Source organism: Elephantulus edwardii, unplaced genomic scaffold (assembly GCF_000299155.1).
Source record: "Elephantulus edwardii isolate Elephantulus edwardi_28Jun2011 unplaced genomic scaffold, EleEdw1.0 scaffold00095, whole genome shotgun sequence".
Lineage (NCBI taxonomy): Eukaryota > Metazoa > Chordata > Mammalia > Macroscelidea > Macroscelididae > Elephantulus > Elephantulus edwardii.
In genome coordinates, this window is record NW_006399845.1 from 10,189,604 (window position 1) to 10,210,234 (window position 20,631).

General features: G+C 41.1%; 2 protein-coding genes across 3 annotated transcripts in view; both read right to left on the minus strand.

The window, feature by feature from the left end:
• Positions 1–8,425: 8,425 nt before the first annotated feature.
• Positions 8,426–13,603, minus strand: ZMAT2 (zinc finger, matrin-type 2). The gene is made up of 6 exons (XM_006891147.1): positions 13,586–13,603; positions 13,157–13,250; positions 11,618–11,741; positions 9,861–9,934; positions 9,220–9,365; positions 8,426–8,569 (listed from the first exon to the last, which is right to left on the minus strand). Exons 1-6 carry the CDS (start codon positions 13,601–13,603, stop codon positions 8,426–8,428), a joined length of 600 nt encoding a protein of 199 aa, XP_006891209.1.
• Positions 13,604–16,344: 2,741 nt separating this feature from the next.
• Positions 16,345–20,631, minus strand: part of HARS2 (histidyl-tRNA synthetase 2, mitochondrial) — a 14,274-nt gene continuing 9,987 nt past the window's right edge. Inside the window, exons 6-12 of one of the 2 annotated variants that reach the window (XM_006891149.1) lie at positions 18,984–19,082; positions 18,575–18,668; positions 18,123–18,250; positions 17,788–18,030; positions 17,519–17,635; positions 16,960–17,106; positions 16,345–16,465 (exon numbers count right to left, since the gene is read on the minus strand). In XM_006891149.1, coding sequence (XP_006891211.1) covers positions 16,406–16,465; positions 16,960–17,106; positions 17,519–17,635; positions 17,788–18,030; positions 18,123–18,250; positions 18,575–18,668; positions 18,984–19,082 — 888 coding nt within the window. In that variant the 3' untranslated portion in view covers positions 16,345–16,405. The remainder of the gene's footprint in view (positions 16,466–16,959; positions 17,107–17,518; positions 17,636–17,787; positions 18,031–18,122; positions 18,251–18,574; positions 18,669–18,983; positions 19,083–20,631) is intronic. The other variant, XM_006891148.1, reaches the window with a different exon arrangement.

A 20,631-nucleotide genomic window follows, 5' to 3' on the forward strand; every position in this document is an offset into this window, starting at 1 on the left:
CACAACATCTAGAAAGCAAAAATTCTCACCACTGGCACGATAGGCAACATTATGATAGTGGGGAACATTTCAAATTGGCTGCCAGGCACCTTTCCAAATTACTGAGGAGCAATTATATCAGTTTGAAGACTAAGGTGCAACTTATTCCAGCCAGCCTCTTTTCAATCACTTCCTATGCATCTAAGAGCTGGACAATAAATAAGGATAACAGAAAAAGAATTGATGCCTTTGAGTGTGGTGTTGTAGAAGAGTAATGGACTCTCAAAAGAGTAAACAGATAAGTCTTGGGAAAAGTGTAGTTAAAGTGTTCCTTGGAGGCAAAGATAGTGCAGCTTTGTCTCTCATATGTTGACCTTGTTGCTAGGAAAGGCTATTCCTTATAAAAGGACTTCATTCTTGGAAAGGTCAGTGAAAGAGAGAAAGACTGCAATGAGATAAATTGACATAGTGACTGCAGCAATGAGCTCAAGTGTGTCAGAGATGATGAAGATGGCAAATGACAGGGTTCAGATCTGCAGTTCATAGGATCTCTATGAGTTGTACTTGGCTCAATGATACCTGGCAAAAGCAGCAACCACAGTCAACACTCATGGTAGCAGCAGTTCAATAAATCAAAAGACTTTGCATCAAAAAGGGAGCTGTGGTGGCCTAGTGGCAAGAAGTTGTGCTGCAATCCCAAAGGCACATGGTACACTGTACTCAGTTCAAGGTATATAAATAATATTATGTTCTGTACAATAGGTGCTGGCTCATAGCTGACCCTCCAGCAGGTTTTCCGAAGCTGTAAAATGCACTGAAAGAGAATACCCATCTTTCTCTGGAAGACAGGTGGATTCCAACTACTTGTCTTTGGGTTGGAAGGGATACTCCTTACCTACTAGGATATTAATTTTTATTGTTATGGGCCACAGAGTCAACTACAATTCACAAGCTCTATGAACAACAGCTCTGAACCTTGCTCTATCTTGTGCCATCTTCATCATCTCCAAAACACTTGAACTCATTGTTACAATCAGGGTATCAAACTATCTCATTGAGATTATTTCCCTCTTCCACTTACCCTCCACCTTTGCAAGCAAGAAGTCCTTCTTCAAGGACTGACCCTTGTTTACAACATATCCAAAGTATGTGAGATAAAGTTTCAGCCTCCAAGGGGCACCTTAGTTTCACTTACTCCAGGATGGAGCCATTTGTTCTCTTGGCAGTCCATTGGATATTTAATACTCTCTTCTTTAACACCACAATTCAAAGGCATCAATTCTTCTGTTTATCTTTAGTCACTGTCCAACTTTCAGATGCATAGCAGGTAATTGAAAAGACCATGACTTGTATCAGGCTCACCTTACTCTTTAAACTGACATCATTGCTCTTTTTTCTTTTTTTACTTTTAAAAAATTTTATATTGGTTTGCATCATTGCTCTTTAGTACTCTGCAGTCAAATATTCTATCACTGCGCTGTACTCTCAACTCTTTAGTGCTCTGAAAAGGTCCCGGACAAAGATTTTTCCCAATGTAATTCCTCTTTCGCTTTTTTACATCAACTATCTATGTTAGTTTGCTTGCTAAAAGTGAGGAGGACTTGAAGCTCTTTCTGCAGAAGATTGAGTACTACAGCCTTCAAAACGGATTACATTTTAACATCATGAAAACAAAAATCCTTACCACCAGGCCGATAGGCAACATCATAATAGATGGAGAAAAAAAATTCAAGTTGTTAACAATTTCATCTTATTTGGATCCACAATCAACACCATTGGTACCAGGCCATCAGAGTATCCTAATAACAGAGAAAACTTATGGCTGACAAAGGGATGATTTACCAAATACCAAAAGTAATTTAAAAATACAGACTTGTGCTTTGCTTTTAGCACTTCCTTACTCTCTTTGAACTTCAAGATGGTCAAAGTTCATCTTGAATTTTTTTTTTCTACCCTAATCCTGTTGGGAACTTGGAAGGAGGAGTGGCATCCATTTCCATAATAGCTTGCCTCCAGAAACCCTATGAACCAGTAGAGAGAATGAGAGACACCCAAGCGTTGAGGACTCTCCTTCATAGGGTCACTATGAGTCGCCTGAGACTCGACGGCACTTAACAACAACAATCCTTTTGGGGTTTTGTGTAAGATATTGTCAAGTCAAATACGACTTACAGGCACCATATAAACAGATCTGAACCTGTACCATCTTCAGCATTGACCAATACCATTCTTATAGTGACTATGTCTTTGAACCTTTTCATTTCTTTTTGAAGGAAATCTTTGACCTTCATTAGATGCTTCAAAGCTTCTTCACTTTCTGCGAGCATCTTTGGGCCATCTGCATAGAACAGGTTGTTAATGAGTGAGTCTTCCTCTGATCCAAATACCACATTCTTCTTCATTAAGTCCAGCTTCTTGAATTATTTGCTTGAAATGCAGATTGAATAGGTATAAAGGAGACAACCCTGATGCACACTTTTCCTTATTTTAAACTATGCAATATCACCTTATTTTGTCAGAACTACTGCTTATTGACCAATATACAGGTTTCACAAGAGCACAGTCCAATGGTTTGGAATTCCCACTCTTCCCATTATTAGCCATAATTTGTTATGATCCACACAATCAAATGTCTTTGCACAATCAATAGAACACGTGTAAACATATTTCTGGTATTCTCTATTATAGTTTTAGAATCCATGTACCTAGGAGTTCTGGTTCCTCTTTACAGTGCTCAGGGAGCTGAAAATGAGGTGCATGTCTCAGGTCCGGGAACACTTTTTAAAAAGGGACCAAACCAAAACCCTCAGGGAGCTGAAAATGAGGTGCATGTCTCAGGTCCGGGAACACTTTTTAAAAAGGGACCAAACCAAAACCCACTGCCTGAATCAGCAGGGGAAGAAAAGTATTACGACTGTTGGTATTATTAGGTGCCATCTAGACTATGCCTCATACCGATCCTCTAAACAGAACTGAACCTTGCGCTATCCTGAACCTTTCTCACCATTGCTCGAGCCTATTGCAGTGACTGTGTCCATCTTTTAGAAGGTCTTTCTGTCTTTAGCTGACCTTCCACCTGTCTCAGCGGTTTCCCTCAATCCCTCCCCCGCCACCTCGCCAAGGACAGACCTCTCCTGACAACTAACACAAAGTTAGTTCCAAAATCTTTGCCTCTAAGGAGCATCCTGGCTGCCCTGCTTCCAAGATAGATTTATTTGTCAGATTTCCGACGGCGAAATAAAAAAAAAAGGGGGGGGGGGGGAGAGAAAACGCTGTTGCAAAAGGGCTGGGTAGCGCCCGCGGGTCTCGAACCATCGTAAGGAACTTTGTCCTACTATAGTTTTTTGAAGATGCGCCGAAGGAACCGCTGAGCTAAAGCCAGCCCAACGAGGAAAGCCTTTCAATGGTTACTCGAGCTTACACACGCTACAGAACGTCACTTTATAGGTGGAGCTGATTGGTTGTGAGTAGTTCACAGTGACGCCATTGATTAAATTATCCAATCAGTCTCTAGACACAAAAACCCACTTTCCCTGAGCTCTTTAGCTACTGTGTTCTATCAGTCTTTCTTACCATGTATTGATCACCTAATCTTCCATTCTTAGGACATTCTCTATGATTAGCAGGAGCCACACTGTAATCAACTTTTTTAAAAATATTTTTTATTTTTTTACAGAAGTTTTGGATTTCCATTCATTCACTGCCCCAATTTTCTCCCTTCCCACCCCTCCCCACTAGCTCGCTTCCCCCTCCGAAGAGAGGAAAAAAAAAAAAAAGAAAAAAAATTCCTTCATTAGTATACAATTCCCACGTCCCTTCCCCCCACCCCGAGTACACTTCTCTATGCAACCTTAATAATCATATATCACTTCTAATCTGTTCTTTCCCTTATCTGTTTCAATACAATATACATAATTTATCCAGTTTTTTCTGTCATATCCCCACCCTGATGTCTGTAATCAACTTTTACAGTTCGAGCCTTAATCAGAAGAGCGGAATATTTTTCTTTTAGGCCTTCCCTGCTACAGTCCTTTTCCCCGGTGTTTTAGTCTTTTGTTATGTGTTATTTAGGCAAGTCTTATTTTTTTTTTTTAAATTGTGATTTTAAGGAAAGTTTGCAGAAGCTAGATTTTCATTCATTGTTGTATAAATTCCTCCTCTCCTCCCTCCCAAATGACAACAAAAGTGCCCTACAGGGTTCTTCTTCCAAGCCATAGGTCACCCTGTTATCATCAAGCACTTACCCATGTTTTCAGGTTATTACGTCATAATATACATTTTTAATACCACATGAGCATGTTTTTATACCAATAGCTTTTTTCCTTGCCCGTCTCACTTCTTGTTATCCGCTGGTAATAGTTATGTATCCTTCCGTCTGTCCTTTATAGATTGTTATGTGCTGTCGAGTCGCTTGCGACTCATAGCGACTCTATGTACAACAGCCCTAAACTCCGCTCTGTCCTGTGCCAATCCCACTGTCTCTGACACTCCCATCCCAATTATCTCAGTCACTGAATCAATCCACTTCATAGAGGGCCTTCCTCTCCTGCGCTGTCCCTCCACCCTACCAAGCATGATGTTCTTCTCCAAGGACCTGTCCCTCCTCACATGTCCAAAGTATGTTAGATGGAGCCACAGAATCCTTGCCTCCAAGGAGCCACCCGGTTTAACCCTTTCCAGGACAAAGCTGTTTGTTTTCCTAGCAGTCCACGGTATTCTCAACACTCTTCTCCAGCACCACAGCTCAAAGGCATCAATTCTCCTTCTATCCTCCTTAGTCATTGTCCAACTCTCTGATGCATAACAAACGATTGCGAAGACTATGGCCTGTATCAGACGCACCTTAGTCTCCAGAGAGACATCATTGCTCTTCAGTACTTTGGAGAGGTCCCTAACAGCAGACTTTCCCATGGCAATGCGCCTTTTAATTTCCTGGCTGCTGGTGCCAAGACTGTTGACTATGGAGCCAAGCAAACTAAAGCTGTGTACAATCTCAATCTCTTCACCATCCATCCTGATGCTGCCAATTGGTCCAGTGGTGAGAATCTTTGTCTTCTTGACATTGAGCCTCAATCCATATAGTAGGCTGCAGTCCTTGACACTCTGCAGCAGGCACTTCAGGTCTTCTTCAGTTTCAGCAAGCAGGGTTGTCATCCGTTATACATAGATCTCCATGAATGTAACTGTACACACGTTTTTTCTGGGGGTGGGGGGGGGCGCTGTATGGCTTGTTCAGTACTGGTTAGGTTTAACTGTTTCTTAAGTAGAATGTCTGGGGAGATCTTTTCTATCTATAATTATGGATCTAATTCTTAGAGTCAGAATCAACCCATAACTGACCCTCTGGCAGGTGAATTTGAACTGCATGTGTTTAGGATTGCAGCGCAGCTTCTTGCCACTAGGCCACCAGAGCTCTATGGCTGTATTATGTTTAAATATAAATATTTTGTTTCACTATTATAACCAAAGCTAAGTAAACATCCTTATACATACTCATGTGGTTAAGGTGCCATCAACTGCCTAAGCCTGAGACCCTTTGAACACAGTTGTGAATCTTGCTCTATCCTCATGATCTGGCCCCTCTGACAATATGCCTAAGGTATGCGAGACAGTTTCACACTTCTTGCCTCTGAATTCAGAAATATATACAAATGTTATCAGGATAAATAGTTGAGTTGAATTGGATTGTCAGTGTAATTATCTATGAGACCCAAGAAGCCACCAAGGTGCCTGGAGCCACAATATTGGAAACCACAGGTATTCTCTATAGGTACTTTAAATGGGCAAATCCACTAAAGAGTAAATTCCAAAATTGCTGGAACCTCAGTAGCTTACCCCAGAAGATGCCACCAGGACCTAAAATATGCTCACATCCTTGGTGCTCATTCATTTTTAGCTGAATGAATATTAAAAAACTGGAATAATCCTAAACTAGAATATAAAATTTCCATAGCTTGTTCAAAAATAAAAAAAAAAAACAAAAATACAACTTTTCTTTCAGAGATTCAAATACTCTGGAATTGCTGGTTTTTTTTTAAAAAAAAATTATAGTCTTTGTGTGTACCGTTAATCGGATCTGACTGGTACAGGGAGACTGCCCCGCCTTCTCAAGTAGAGCACCTTGTGGATTCAGACTGCATACCTCTGGGATGGAATTGCTGTTTTTAATTTACCCACTTTTCCCTCTTTTCCAAGCTATCTTCTTGAGTTCTTCCATATATAATTCAAATTCAAACCACCTGACAATATTGAGAATTCAGAGAACCTTATTATAAGAGGAAACCAGGGATAACATTCTAACGTACCAGTAAGAAAAAATTTAAAGACAAACTGAATTCGATAGCTCCCTAACCCACAAGATTTCTGAAGTCTTCTCTGCCTGATTGGGAAAGGCAGGAAAATAATCAAGTTAATTAAGGTAAATTCTTACTTTCAAGAGCCTGGCATGCATGTAATCCCGCCAAAGCAAATACTACCACCATATGCTCAGTTTGTCAACAAATATTGTATATGAATTCTGACCCAGACTTCAAGTGAAGACATATTCAAATAGTACCTTCAATGCCTTCAGGCTAGAAATAAATTGGGCAAAAGGCATACCTGACAGAAACAAGATTTTTTTTTTTTTTTTATTATTTTGTGTGCATGTACCGTCAAATCAGATCTGACTGGTACAGGAGGATATTGCGCCTCCTTCTCCGGCAGAGCATCTGGTGGATTCGAACCGTGTTCCTCTGGGATTGCAGCGCAGTTTCTTGCCACTAGGCCACCAGAGCTCCCCCAGATTTTTTTTTACAAATTCCTTAGGGAATACTTTGGGGAATCTCCAAGTCATCTGATAATATGGAAAGGTTATTTGAGTAGTGTGAGATATTTAACACGCCATAAGTTGGCAGCTTTTTAACCCAAATAGTAATCCCAGCAAAAGCTGTATTTTACAAACTCACCTGCTTAAAGTTGATAAAATGTTTGCACTAATATTTTTTCTTTCCTCTGTATTTTCTGAATACCACCAGCCCCAGGAATGTATTTAAAAAAAAAAAAAGGCAGGGGAGGACTTTTGCCTCACACCCTGCAAGGAACACATATTTCTTTATTGTTGCAACTTGAAAGCAGTGTTCTGGTATTTAGTGAGAAGGGACCAGAAATGTAGGCACTTTGCAGTACATAGGAGGGCCCCACAACAAAGAATGATCTGGTTCAAAATGTCAATAGAACAAGATTGAGTAGTGCTGTACCTAGCCAAAATCAACATCGTAACAAAAACATTCAATTCATCCATGACTTTTACTGTTTCCAAACCAGAGTATCAAAGGAGGCTGAAATGACTGGGAAAGTTTTGTTCAGATTCCTGTTAACGGCCCCAAGAATCCCACAATAGAGGAAAATAGGATTCAGACTGAAGGAATCTACATTCCCAACTCTGAGGGCCTACCAAAAATAAATAAATAAATAAATAAATTTTTAAAAATATGACATAGGGCTCAAATGGCGAAAACCAAGCTCTACTCAAACTATCCTCAGTCTGAAGAAACACAACTATATACACAAGAGAAAATATGAAATGTTCCCATCAAATGTGAAACAGGCCCAATGAATGTAATTTATTATAAATGTTGAACAGCCTGAGACCCAGAGGCTCCCATAGTGAGGTTGTTTGTTTTTTTTTGCATCAAACAGGTTCTTAAAAGAGCCTGTTCACAAATTAAGACAAAAACAAAACTCAATAAAATGAAACAAACATAAACTGCAACAGTCTGCATCTGAACAACCAAGATTAAAAAACTCACCAGACACAAACCACACAAAACACTCATCCCATTTAATTTCCTGTTACATGCTCTGAAGAAGCCAAGAACATGAGGCCCAGGGCAGCAATACTCTGGGTTCTAGCTCAGGCCCCTTCTATGTGACAGTTTCATGCACACACCCACACACACTGCTGACCCAGGCAGAAATAACACATGCATGCACAAGTGGTTAGGGAACCACAGGGCAGGATGGGGAAGGCATGGGGCCACAGATATGCCATCAACTGGAGACTGGGAGGACTCAGAATCCTTCTGCTGCAGGCTGAGCAAGAGTCAAAGTTAAAACAATGGGAGAACACAGGATAAACAGAGGATGCTCAGACAAAGGGTTGGGTATATGGAAGAGGGAAAGATGCAAGGAAGTTTTAGGAAAGCAGCCTCAGAAGGGGAGATTTTCTTTACTGGGAATTCAGATGGGCAGAGGTCCTGTGACTCCAGTGACAGATACTGAGAAGATGAAGCAATATGCCACAGTATTACCTCTTGTGTCTTCTCCTAAGGCAGAGAGAACCACAACCCTTTGACTCTCACCACTGCCACTTTAAGGACTTTTCCCAAGTCTCCCAAAAAGAAGTGACCACCCCCCATACACACATACAAAGTTGGGCCCAGCAAAGGGCCAAGTACAGAAAGCCTCAGTAACTCTTCTTGGTAGAACCAAAGCCAGAGAAGCCCATCACAGCTGCCATCTCATCATCCTCCTCAAACGTCAAGTCCTCCTCAGCCTTCCTTTTCTTTTCCTTTTGTTTCTCCTTCTTATAGGCTTTGGCCTTTTCCTCCTGTAGTGAGGGGAAAATCACTCCGCATTAATTCATATTGTTGAGTCAACTGTCCAAAGAGACAGGTGAACTCCAAGATTCCTTTATCTTTAGAAGCAGTTAAGATACAAGTACGCAAGAGAAAAGCCACAGTAAAAATATCATAAGGGACAAAACAACAAAATACTAGCTTCTGTAAAAGTAGTTCTTAATTTTACCCCACAGCCCATCTAGATCTAGGATTTTTTTTGTTTGGTTTTTTGGTTTTTTTTAATCTGCCTCTCTTCCGAGGAGGGGTAAGGGGAGCTACCTCTAGTTCTTAGGAGGTATACAGGCACAAAATCATATAACTGCAACTAACATTCTGGGGCATGTAGTGTATTACTACAATTCCAAGTGTTTTATGCACACACTAAGACTTCTAATATAGGGAAACAAATACAGAGAGATAGGAGAAATGGCCTAGAGGGTCCAGGAAAAAAGGATCATTCTGAAGGCACATTTCTTTCAGAATATGAGTGCCAAACAAGAGTAACAAATATTTCCCCTATTTACAGACATTTAAAAGAAAAAAATATCCTCTGGGGATGGGAATAAAACTAGGAAGAGGGCCTCCTACGGCTCAGAACAAATATTTTAGGCTTGGAGTAGGAAGGGGAATACAGTCTTACCTCTTCTCTGAGCTCCTTCATCCTTTCCTCAAAATCATAATCCTTCTGTTTTTCTTCCATTTTCTTCTTATTCACTTCAAAGCGTTTCTTCACCTGATCCAAAGTGGAACGTTCTACACGCATTGACATGCCCAGGTTTCGCTGATCTGGATGTGGTTAACAAAGAAGAAAGTAAAGTCAATGTCTTCAGAACCTCAAAAAATCATGTCTTTATTATTATTTTTTTAAGTGCATCTTCATTTGAAACACACAGAAAAATAATTAATAATTATGGCTGCCAGAAACTCCATGGTCACATCTACTGTCAGACGCAGCAGGCCCAGGTGGCAAGAAAAAGTAGTAGTTGTGGCAGCTTTCAACTGTCCTTACAGAACAGCAGTGTAGATGGCACCAGCAGAACCATCTAGGCACAGGAAAAGAGCCTGGTTTAGACTTGCTGAGCGCCCAGAACAAGATCTTATTTCACAGTTTTCAGACAGAAAAGGAAAAGATGGTCTGTTTTAAAACAACCAGAGTTCCCCCCAAGCACTAAAATAGAAGGAGGGTTGGAGTAGGGTGGAGGGTGTGACATGAATAGAAATTACCCTTCCCCAACCTCCTCATCTTCAAAATCCAAACCCCAAACTACCTCCAAATCTTACGTTTCTTTCCATTAATGTGATCCAGGAAGTTGATGGAGTCTTTCACCACACAGTCACAGACATTGCAGTAATATCTGGCAAACAGCAAGAACAGCATTTAAGCAGAGTCTGATTGTAAGAATCTGTTTTCACTTAAACTATTTTTAGGTAAAACAGGCTTAATATTTTTAGAATAAAAAGAAAATTTTTCATTTCTACAAAGACTTAGCTATTGGTAAGAGAGTATCGTAGCCAACCTCCTAGTTTCTGCCTCCTGGATTCACAAACTTGTGTGTCTCTCTCATAATGTATCAAAGTTGGTCTTAAAATCAACAGAAGGCAGAAAAAAGTGACAGTACATCACTTTCAACGGGAGCTCTGGTGGCCTTGTGGGTAAGGAGTTGTGCTGCCAACCCAAAGGTGGGCTGTTTGAAAAGATGAACAATCTTCTCCCATGCAGTTTACAGACTAAAAACCCTCTGGAGGGTCAGCTACAAGTCAGCTGTGACTTGAGAGCAATAAATGAAATCGGTTTTAGAGTAATGTCACTTTTAAAATTAAGGTAGAAGGAGCTCTGGTGGCCTAGTGGTAAGGAGCTGCAACTACAATCCCAGAGGCACATGGTTCGAATCCACCAGATGCTCTGCTGGAGAAGGAGGAACAATCTCCTCCTGTACCAGTCAGATCTGATTTGACGGTACACTCACACAAAAATAATAAAATAAAAATTAAAAAAAAAAATTAAGGTAGAAAAGAACAGGGTTCTTAGTCCATTGATCTGCCTCTCCCTCAATTGTTCTGATAAAGTTAGCTAGCTGGTTTGTTGTGAGTAGCCCTAAGGAGAGGCTTAGAGTAGTGAACTGAGGTCTTCAATGAGTAGTCATATGAAGGATCTTGGAAGTAGATCCTTCAGTCCCAAGCAAATGACAGATGACTTCAATCCCAGCCAAAATCTTAATTGCCGTTTGAGATTCTGTGTCAGAATCATCTACCTAAACCACTTTTGGATTCCTTGCCCATAGAAATCTGAAAACTATTTGTTGTTTAAATTCCATTTCACAGCAATTTATTATAGTAGATTACTAACAGAGAAAGGAACGACAACAATGAGTTTACAAAGCCAGCCAGGCATTGCTGTATGTATTGCCATCCTGCTGGAAAATTTAACAGAATGGATAGAGTAGCTATTTGCCATTAAGTCAGAACTGACTCACACAGAGTTTTCAGAGGTAATAAATCTCATGGGAGAGGACTGCCCATTCTTCTTCAGCAGACTGGTGGATTATACCAGTTTGGTGGATGCGTACCTTGAGATTATAGAGCACAGTTTTTTACCACTAAGCCACCAGATAGAGTATTAGCTGTGGGTAAAGGTATGAAGAGCTATTGTGGAATCCTTCTTCCTATAATTTTGGTCAGAGAAAAAAGTGCATAACCAGGCAATTCATAACAACGATCACAACTTCTAGCTTCCATTCTAGCTCTGGCTAATTTCCACCTAGAAATCTCTTCAGAAGCTCTTTATTTCATTTCTTTTACCAACAGGAAAATAAAGAATTCCGTTTTAGAAATTAAGACACAGTTACAGTGCTAATATGCAGATGCTATTTAGTGAGACAAAAGAAAAACAAATCTAAGAATGGAATTACAGGCAAAAAGGTTGCTAGGACAAGAAAAAAAGCTTTGCTCCTGTGGTCAGGGACCTTTCTCAGAACCTTCTCAAGGCACACAGTTTACTGGATCTAATGGCTGCAGAGAAACGGTAAACAGCAACTCACCCTCCCATTTCAGATTGTGGGGTGGTCTTGGTAATGACAATTGTCTTCCCCAGCTTGGATTCCAGGTCCACCTTGTAATCTCTGTGTCGCAGAAGTTCCCGTTTAACAGGCTGCACTGGTTTTCCTGGAACATAATGAGGAAAGAAACTCTTTCAATTATCACAATTCCTCAATTAGAAAAGGAAAAGAAATGTAGAAATCCAAATTTCAGAACTCTACTCTCATTTTTTTATTCCTAAAGCAAGAGACACAGTGGATACTCAACACAGGAGCAACAGAGAAACACAGGAATAAAGGCCAAGCAATCTGCAAATACAGATTTTCTCAACTTTAAAGCCAGCAAGTCTAAAAGTAACATGCTTTCTGTTCACTGATTAAATGGGATGAAAGAAAGAGTTTGCACAAAAAGCAATCATTTGAAGGATAAGCAAGGATACTCAGTAATGCTCTCAGGCATAACACAGAAAGCAACTTCTAGAGTGCATGAATGGAATGGGGAATGGAATTAACATTGAGAAATACCTGCTATGGGCCAAATACAGATAGACAGACATATAGAAGAGTATTGAGAATACCATGGACTGCTAGGAAAACAGACAGATTTGTCCTGGAAAGGGTTAAACCAGGTGGCTCCTTGGAGGCAAGGATTCTGAGGCTCCGTCTAACATACTCTGGACATGTTGTGAGGAGAGACCAGTCCTTGGGAGGGTGGAGGGACAGCGCAGAAGAGGAAGGCCCTCTATGAGGTGGATTGATTCGGTGACTGGGATAATTGGAATGGGAGTGTCAGAGACTGTGCGATTGGCACAGGACAGAGCGCACAGGACAGAGCGGAGTTTAGGGCTGTAGTACATAGGGTCGCTATGAGTCGCAAGCGACTCGACGGCACATAACAACTACAACAACATATATACACACAAACACTGCACACAAATGAGATGATGGTGCAAGGTGATGTAAATAAAACAAGAGAAGGATGTATACATTTGAGAAAAGACAATAAGACATTTATCTTTTTGTAGAGTGAGATCTTTATACAGAAAAGGAGCTCCAACTCCCTGATACAGTACAAAGTCAAAAGAAAGTACTACTAAGCACTAGATAAAATAAACACATAGTTCCTGCTGGTCTTAACTGTTGGGGATGGCCTTTATGAAGTCTGAAATGCCCTCCTCGTCCTGAAGTAATTTCAAGGGAAAGATGAAGGGGAAAACAGTAATAAACAGCAGCAATACACTTAGTGTTTCTTCTCTGACACATCAAAGAATTTCACTGTCTACTCTGTATATTAAGAAAACACCGAATGAACTAAACCAAGAGAAGTAAGGAAACAGGCGGCATTAGAGCTAGAAAGGATTTCAAAAACCATTCCGGTCCGCCGCCTCGCCCTCACTTTATACATAAAGAGCCCAAAGATCAGAGAGACAATCTCCACTAGAGGCAAAAGCAGAACGGACAACGCATTTTTTTTACTTTTCATTCACTCTCCTTGTTTCATCGTCTTTAACGCCTTTAGTATTTGCTAGAGCAGGCACTTACCATCCTTCTTTTCTCTCTCTTCGGTAAGTCTCTTTTCGGCGAGCTTTTCGTATTCATCTTTGTCCCACTTTCGGCGAAAATCCAAGTTTTTCGTCTGTAGGGGGGAAAAAAATAACACTCGGAAAAAGATCCGTCACTAAGCTCCCTGGAACCCTAGAGGAACTCCAGGAACCGCATCCTCGTTGCTAAGGTAGCCCCAGAATCTATCAAGAGCCAAGCCTCTGCAGACCCGTACAGAGGCTGAAGTGGCCTCGGGACCCTAACCGAGATCTCCGCAGTTCCACTGACCCTGCGCCTGAATCTGATCGGGGAGCTCTCACTCATGTACCCTGGAATCGCGAGATGTTGGGGAGACATTCCTTTTCAGGAGCCCGTATCTATTACTCCCAGAAAAGCCCCGAAAACCTCCCCATCACACAGAACACCTACCCCACTGCCCGACGCCATCTTCACTGCGAAGTGAATGGAAAATGTTGTAAAAAGTGGCCCTCAGCCGTAAGGCAAACTACTCTTCCAACAAGGTTAGAGCGTCGCTTTCTAAGAGAGCTAAGGACTGGAAGGCTTCTAAAATAGGCCTGTTAGCCCCGCCTCTGCTCCAAGGAGATGGCGCAAGCGCAAGAGGAAACGCGAAGTTACACGGAAGTAAGGGCACGGCAAACTTTTTTTGGTCCGGGCTTTCAAAACATTGCCGGGAAATGTCGTAAAAAGTGGCCCTCAGCCGTAAGGCAAACTACTCTTCCAACAAGGTTAGAGCGTCGCTTTCTAAGAGAGCTAAGGACTGGAAGGCTTCTAAAATAGGCCTGTTAGCCCCGCCTCTGCTCCAAGGAGATGGCGCAAGCGCAAGGGGAAACGCGAAGTTACACGGAAGTAAGGGCACCCGCAAACTTTTTTTTTTGGTCCGGGCTTTCAAAACATTCGTAAGATAGCTGATTGCACACCTATGTTTATTGCTGCTTTGTTCACAATAGCAAAGATCTGGAAACAACTCAAGTGCCCATCAACAAACGAATGGTTAGAAAAGCTGTGGTATATTCACACAATGAAATATTATACAGCATTGAAAAACAAGGAGCTCATGAAATACAAAATGGGTGACAATGGAGGACATGATGATGAGTGAACTATCTGTCACAAAGACAAATACGGCATAATGCCAATGTTATAAAAGAGAACTGACATGGGGGTTGGGAGAAACTAAGAAAAGAGGCGATAAATAATGTACGCGGCATTGAAACAGACGAGGGAGATAATTGCACTTGATCTTAGCCAAAAGGCCAAGAAGCGATAGAATTGTATGAAAGGAACATATTAGTTATTACTGGAATGACAAGAGTCCAGAATAAAGTAAAGTGGTCTAGGGTTGCGGAGAAATGTATAACAACGAAAGAACTTTTTTCCCCAAGAAAAAAGCGAACTGGTGTGGGGCAGGGAGGAAAATGTGTAACAATGAATGAATGGAAATCCAAGTTCTTTATAAGTTTCCATTAAAATCTCAATTAAATAAATAAAAGTTTTTAAAAAGACAGCTGATTGTGTTCAACTCTTAGATTTATAAATGAGGAAACCTGAGGTTCAGAAACAGTGCCATCTAATCAAGCCTAATCAATTTCACATACATTGTTATTAATTTCTAGAGCATCTCATGGGCTACAGTACTATTAGGAACTTGAGATGCCTGATTCACCTGAATGCACTAGTTACATGGCCAGAAGTTAGCTTAAGTATTTGCAATAACCAAAAAGGTATACAAAGTACTTTTTGCATCTTTGTCCCTTTTTCTTGAAACAATGCTATCACCCTTTGACTAACACTTTTCCTTGAACTGGGGTACATTAGTCATTTAATCTATGGGGTACAATTTAAACATAATTGGACTTAGGAAATTTAGTCAACATGAACAGTTAGAAACTAAGGTGTACCTGATCCAGGCCATGGTCTTCTCAATTGCTTACTATGCATCTGAGAACTGGATAATGAATAAAGATGATAGAAGAATCAATTCCTTTGAGACGGTGTTACAGAAGAGTACTGAACATACCATAGACTGCAAAGAGAACAAACAAATACATCCTGGAGAGGATAAAACCAGGTTGCTCCTTGGAGGCAAGTATTTTGAAGCTCTGGCTCAGATACCTTGGGCATGTTGCCAGGAGGGGACAGATCTTAGAGAAGGACATCATGCTTGAAGGGTCAGAGTATCAAGACAGGAGAGGAAGATGGTGGATAAGATGGATTAACACAGTGACAACAGCAATGGGGTCAGATGTGTCTGAGACAGTGATGCTGGCTCAGGTTAGGGCAAGTCTCAGAGCTGTTGTTCATAAGGTTACTATGAGTCACAGTCGACTCAAGGCAATTAACAACATGTTTCACTATGGTGAAGCATTTAGCAGATGATTCTTTGGTTGGTATGTTTGTTAGTTTTAAGCAATATGACAGACTGTAGCTGTTCTCTTCACAGAACAAACACATAATTATTATCCCAAGGAGTTTCATCCTTGCTTTCCAGTATACACTTAAGCATTTTCTATGATCTATTCCCCTGGTAGTAAATGTCTCAAACTACTCCATTTAATATTTTATTTAACATATCCAGCCATTTATAAAACACTCACTTCTATGACAGCACACAGAATAATCAGAACAGTGACTAAGCAAGTAAATAAAATACCAGAGATCAAATTTTAATCTCGTTGACTTTCAGGACCATTAAAAACACAGTCCTGGCCTTTTGTTAAGCATGTGTTAGAGATACCACATCAATCTGGACACCATCTCATATTCAATGGTGTAGTATCTTATCTTCATATATTGGCAGAAAGCAACCAATGCCTGTTCTTGCTGTCACCAAAAACTCCCTGGAAGGACCGGCTGGACAAACTCATGAGTCTTAGCTTCATTAGCGGCAGTAGAAAGGAAATGGCTGGGTTCTAATCTCAATCATTCCAAATCCTCTCAGCTTGTAGTGATGGTCTCCAAGCTCTGCCCACAGAAACCGTCTCAGCATCTCTTGGTAGCATTCAATGGCTCTTCTAATGCACCATCTGCTCCCCTGCCGAATAGCTGCTCACACTTGAGGCCAGTGGACCCAAGAATCCTTAGGGCTTTCTAGAATTCTGTACCAGGGAAGGCTGGCAAAGGCAGCAGGCACTTGTCATACATCTTGGGCAGCAGCTGTGATATCCACTAAGAACTCAGTCCTAGATGAAACCTTTCTACAAAGAGCAGAAGACGGCAGTCAGGCAAGGATCAAGAATCAGAGAGTTGCTTCTGAATTTCAGCCACAAGATATTGTCTTTTAATGGCCACCTGAAAGAAAAAAACCTGCATGTGACAAACACAAATGTGGCACCAGCTCCTTAGCCACTTTTCCACATTCATTTTAGTCTACAACTGCTCCCACTAATTAAGTAAATAGTATGAGGGATTTTGTGCTGCAGGTTTACCTGAAGAATATATGCCCCCAAGAGTAAAGAATTCAAATTCAAAAACTAATTCATGTCTTAGTCTAAAAGCACCCATTCAGATTCCATACCTTCTTCTGCCTATTCAGCCAGTATTTACTGGCTGCAATGTTTTTTAGAATCTTCATTTATCTCTATCATTATCAACTCAGATGATTATTTCTCCAGGTAGAAGAAATCTATTCCTTAAAGAACTCGAGAAAGTTGTATCTTAATGGCAGATTGTGTTGGCAAATAATTAATTAATAAACAATATTTGATTTGGGGAGAAAAAAAAAAAAGAACCCGAGAAAGGTAGAAACACTTGATTCCTTCTATGTTTGCCTGCTCCCGACTTACCTCCTTTCTGCTGGCCACTGAACGAAGTGTGATGACTCCATCTTTCATTTCTTGCTCACCAATAATGACCATCAATGGAATGCCCATGTCTTCACAGTAGTGCAACTGGGTTAATAGTTTGGGGTTGTTCTTGTACAGCAGTTCAGCCTGAGAAAGATGGAGTATGGAGCTTAGAAGTGGCCAAAGCACATAAATCCAGTTGTTGCTATAGACCAAAACCAACCCATAGCTGACACTCTGGCAGGTTTTCAGAGGCCGTTAATCATCCAGGGGACTGCTCATCTCATCTTTCTCCTGCAGAGCGGCTGGTGGCTTCAAACCACATGCCTTCAGGATTGCAGTGCAGTTTCTTGAATCTAGGCCTACAGAGGTCCCCACACAAATCCTAAGAACAGTTATCTCCAAGGAAGTCAGAAATAGGTGGCTGGCCCTCTTATCCTGAGTCACTCCAGTGAGGATCTGAACAGATTTTTAGTTCAACCTAAACATTAAGGTAGAAATGAGACAGGGATTGAATTCTACACATATCTAAGTAACTCAGCTATCAGCTCTCCCACACCTTGATCCCAGCATCCCAGAGCTCTGCAATTAGCTTCAATCGTTCTTGGAGAAAGTTCTTCTGTGGTGTGGCTACAAATACTTGGGTCTCAGTGGTCCGTACCGTCTCACCGAAAGCCTAATAAAAGAGAAGATAGTAAAACTAACAAAAACATTTTTGCACAGTAATTCCCAAAGATGGAAAGACTTGTCAGGAAAGTAACTTAACTGTACCTCCAAAACATGAGGATTTTTCAGCCTCTGGTCCCATTATCCATACCTAAGACCCACCTTCATTCTTTGCTCCACAATAGAGAAGATCCGTTCCACTCCAATGCTGAGTCCCACACATGGCACCTTGTGGCCCTTGGGGTCAAACATGCCCACCAGGTCATCATAGCGCCCACCAGCAGCCACAGTGCCTAAGCTCAGGGGCTTCTCTGCAGCCTGATCTGGGCTTTGTAGCAGCACTGCTTCATAGATAACTCCTGTGTAGTAGTCAAGGCCCCGGGCTAGGCTTAGATCAAAGGAGATCTGTGAGGACAAGGCTATAGTCAAATCCCAGCAAGACTTAGGACCTTGAGAACCTAAATCTCAGCAGAAAGGCCACTCTCAACTCATCTTACCTTCTCAGAAATTCCAAAGAGAGTCAGATATTCAAAGAGCAGCTTCAGGTCCCCCAGGCCCTCTAGCACTTGCTTGTTCTGAGTTAATCTGGGGTCTTGGAACAGCTGATCTAGCAGGGACAACCCACCTAGTTTCGTAAGGGAATAAAAATAAGTTCTATTCTTTTCATCCATGCTTCCCTCTAATTTTTTTCTCTAATTGCTCCAGCTTGTTCTCATTTTTGTAAAAAAAAAAAAAAATCAAATGATCAAGCACTCCTCCTCTGCTTCTTCTACCTTTGCACCTGAAAATACAAAGTGGTTATAGTAGTATACTAAAGCGGAATTAGCCTCAGAAAAGGCTTTGGACTCTAGCATCACCTCTACAAAGGGGCAATTACAAAGGCAGAAGTTGTATACATTTCACCTTCATCCTGGTTTTATCATATAGCTCTGAAAATCCTAGTTCTTACCATGAAGTTGGACGTAATCTCCAATTCTATCAGCTACATCAGGTGCCAGGCTCTTTTCTGTCACCATCTCAAGTCTCACATGTTCCCAAGACATCTGCATAAATATCCAAAGTAAATACTGGGTTTTATCCCAGTCTGAAGACTCTTCTTTCTCTAACAGGAAAAGGAGATCTTGCTTTCATTCAGTATATGTCAAGCTACTATACTCAGCCAAGTCAGAGGTTACTTACGAAATTGAGCCACAGTTTCCACTATACAGAACTCAAGACTTGCTTCAGGTGTCACTTTTACCCTCTACTCAAAAATATTTCTATTCAACCACTATCTCCTTATTTTTCTCTAGAAATGGAAATTTGAGGGCAGGACAAAAACTTAAATGGAGTCTTCTGAAGCGTGTCTTCTCTTTTACCTTGTCTAGTTTATCTATTGAGGAGCAGATAGTTCGGAACTTGCTTTCAGGAACACCACAGGCAGCAAATATCCCGTCTACAATCCGCCGGTCATTGACCTGTGAATTCAACATAAGTAATCTAGTATCCTGGGAATACTTTTTCATTCAAAACAATGGCAATCATTACCCTCGTTTCTTTAAAAGGACAGAAAAGGAATCTCAAAGCAAGAATGAAAGCACAATACTAAAACAAACCCTGCAAGCTTAAAAACGGGGTTACCTATGTTTGTGAACTAGCATAAATAGCACCACAAAAACTCACATTTAACCCCTGTGGTGCGCTAGATTTTTCTTAGTAGCCACTGACTTTGACTTTCACCAAATGGCTAGACAGGACTATACCAATACTGTCACTGAAGTAAACAGCACTTTCTGGGTGGGAAAATGCAAAAAAGTTTGTAGGCTACTATTAGGACGCTCTGGCAGTTGTCCATAGGGAGTTACACAGCTAATAAAAAGGCTAAACCTCTCTGGTTAAGCTGCTCTGAGGGAGAAAGATGGGCAATCTCCTGCCATGGGATTTACAGCCTCAGCAACCTATTGAGAGCAAACTACAAGTCAGTTCCAAGTAGACAGATATGGGAAGTCGAATATCAAATTTAATAATAACAAACCAAATGCTATGTCAGGATAGGAGGGAGGCTGATACAATCTGGAAATCACCCTGTAGCATTAAGGCAATCCTTAAATGTTTATAGGGGTAGGCATTAAGGCAATCCTTAAGAGTCTACTTAATTCTTAGTTTGTACTTACTGAATCCCTTTGTTCAGAGATAAGCATAAGGTAAACAATAGAGAAGAATTCTGCCTTATTTACAAAAGACTTCCCCATGATCCTTTGTTTTTATTTATTACTCCCTTGTGATTTTCCTTTATTTACCTTCCTGATAATTCTCAATAAAACCCAGAAAGGCACAGCATAGGGAATATAGTTCTCCCAGCTGTTAGCCCTCGGCCTTCACACTTTCCGGCATGACCCCCATTCCTGTGTGTCCCCAGTCTCTGTCTTTTCCTCTGGCCGAAAACAGACAGCAATGAGTAAGAAACTGCTAATGAGGGGAGCTAGTTAGGCCAACCTTGCAGATTTAAATTGAGCAAAGGCAAAAATTTGGATTCTCACTAACATCAGGGACACAAAGCCCAAAATGGAGAATGCACAATATCCATCTGGGCCAGAGATTCCTGAAGGAGACAGACTGAGACTGAAACAAAGCAACAGCTGCAGAGGTGGTGGAGAACTAGATTCTGGTTTAGGACAGTGTTGAACTAGAATTGCTGCCCCACAGAACCAGAGCTCAGGGTCTTCGCCCAAGCATATTGAAGGACTGCTGGAAGATGCTATAACTGGCAGGACTTAAAAAAGCTGTGCAACACTGGCCCAAAGCCTCGAAGATGAAGGTCAGAGGGCCTGTGTGTATGCCTAAGAAGCTGTCCTGTCAATGTTGTGAAAATGGCAATACTACCAAAGGCAATATACACGTTCAATGCAATCCCAATACAAATACCAATTCCATTCTTCAACGAGATGGAAAAGGCAATCTCCAGCTTCATTTGGAATGGAAAAGAAGCCACAAATAAGCAAAGCACTCCTTAAAAATAGAAAAACG

Bases quoted from the DNA above. Each gene is read 5' to 3' on its own strand.
- ZMAT2 (XM_006891147.1), bottom strand. The intron at 11,742-13,156 runs GTAAGTGCCTGC...ATTATGTTCCAG, and splicing joins AGAGAGAGAAAAGAAGGATG to GAAAACCAGTGCAGCCTGTT. The intron at 9,935-11,617 runs GTGAGTTGCTGT...GCTGTTTGCCAG, and splicing joins CCACAATCTGAAATGGGAGG to ATATTACTGCAATGTCTGTG.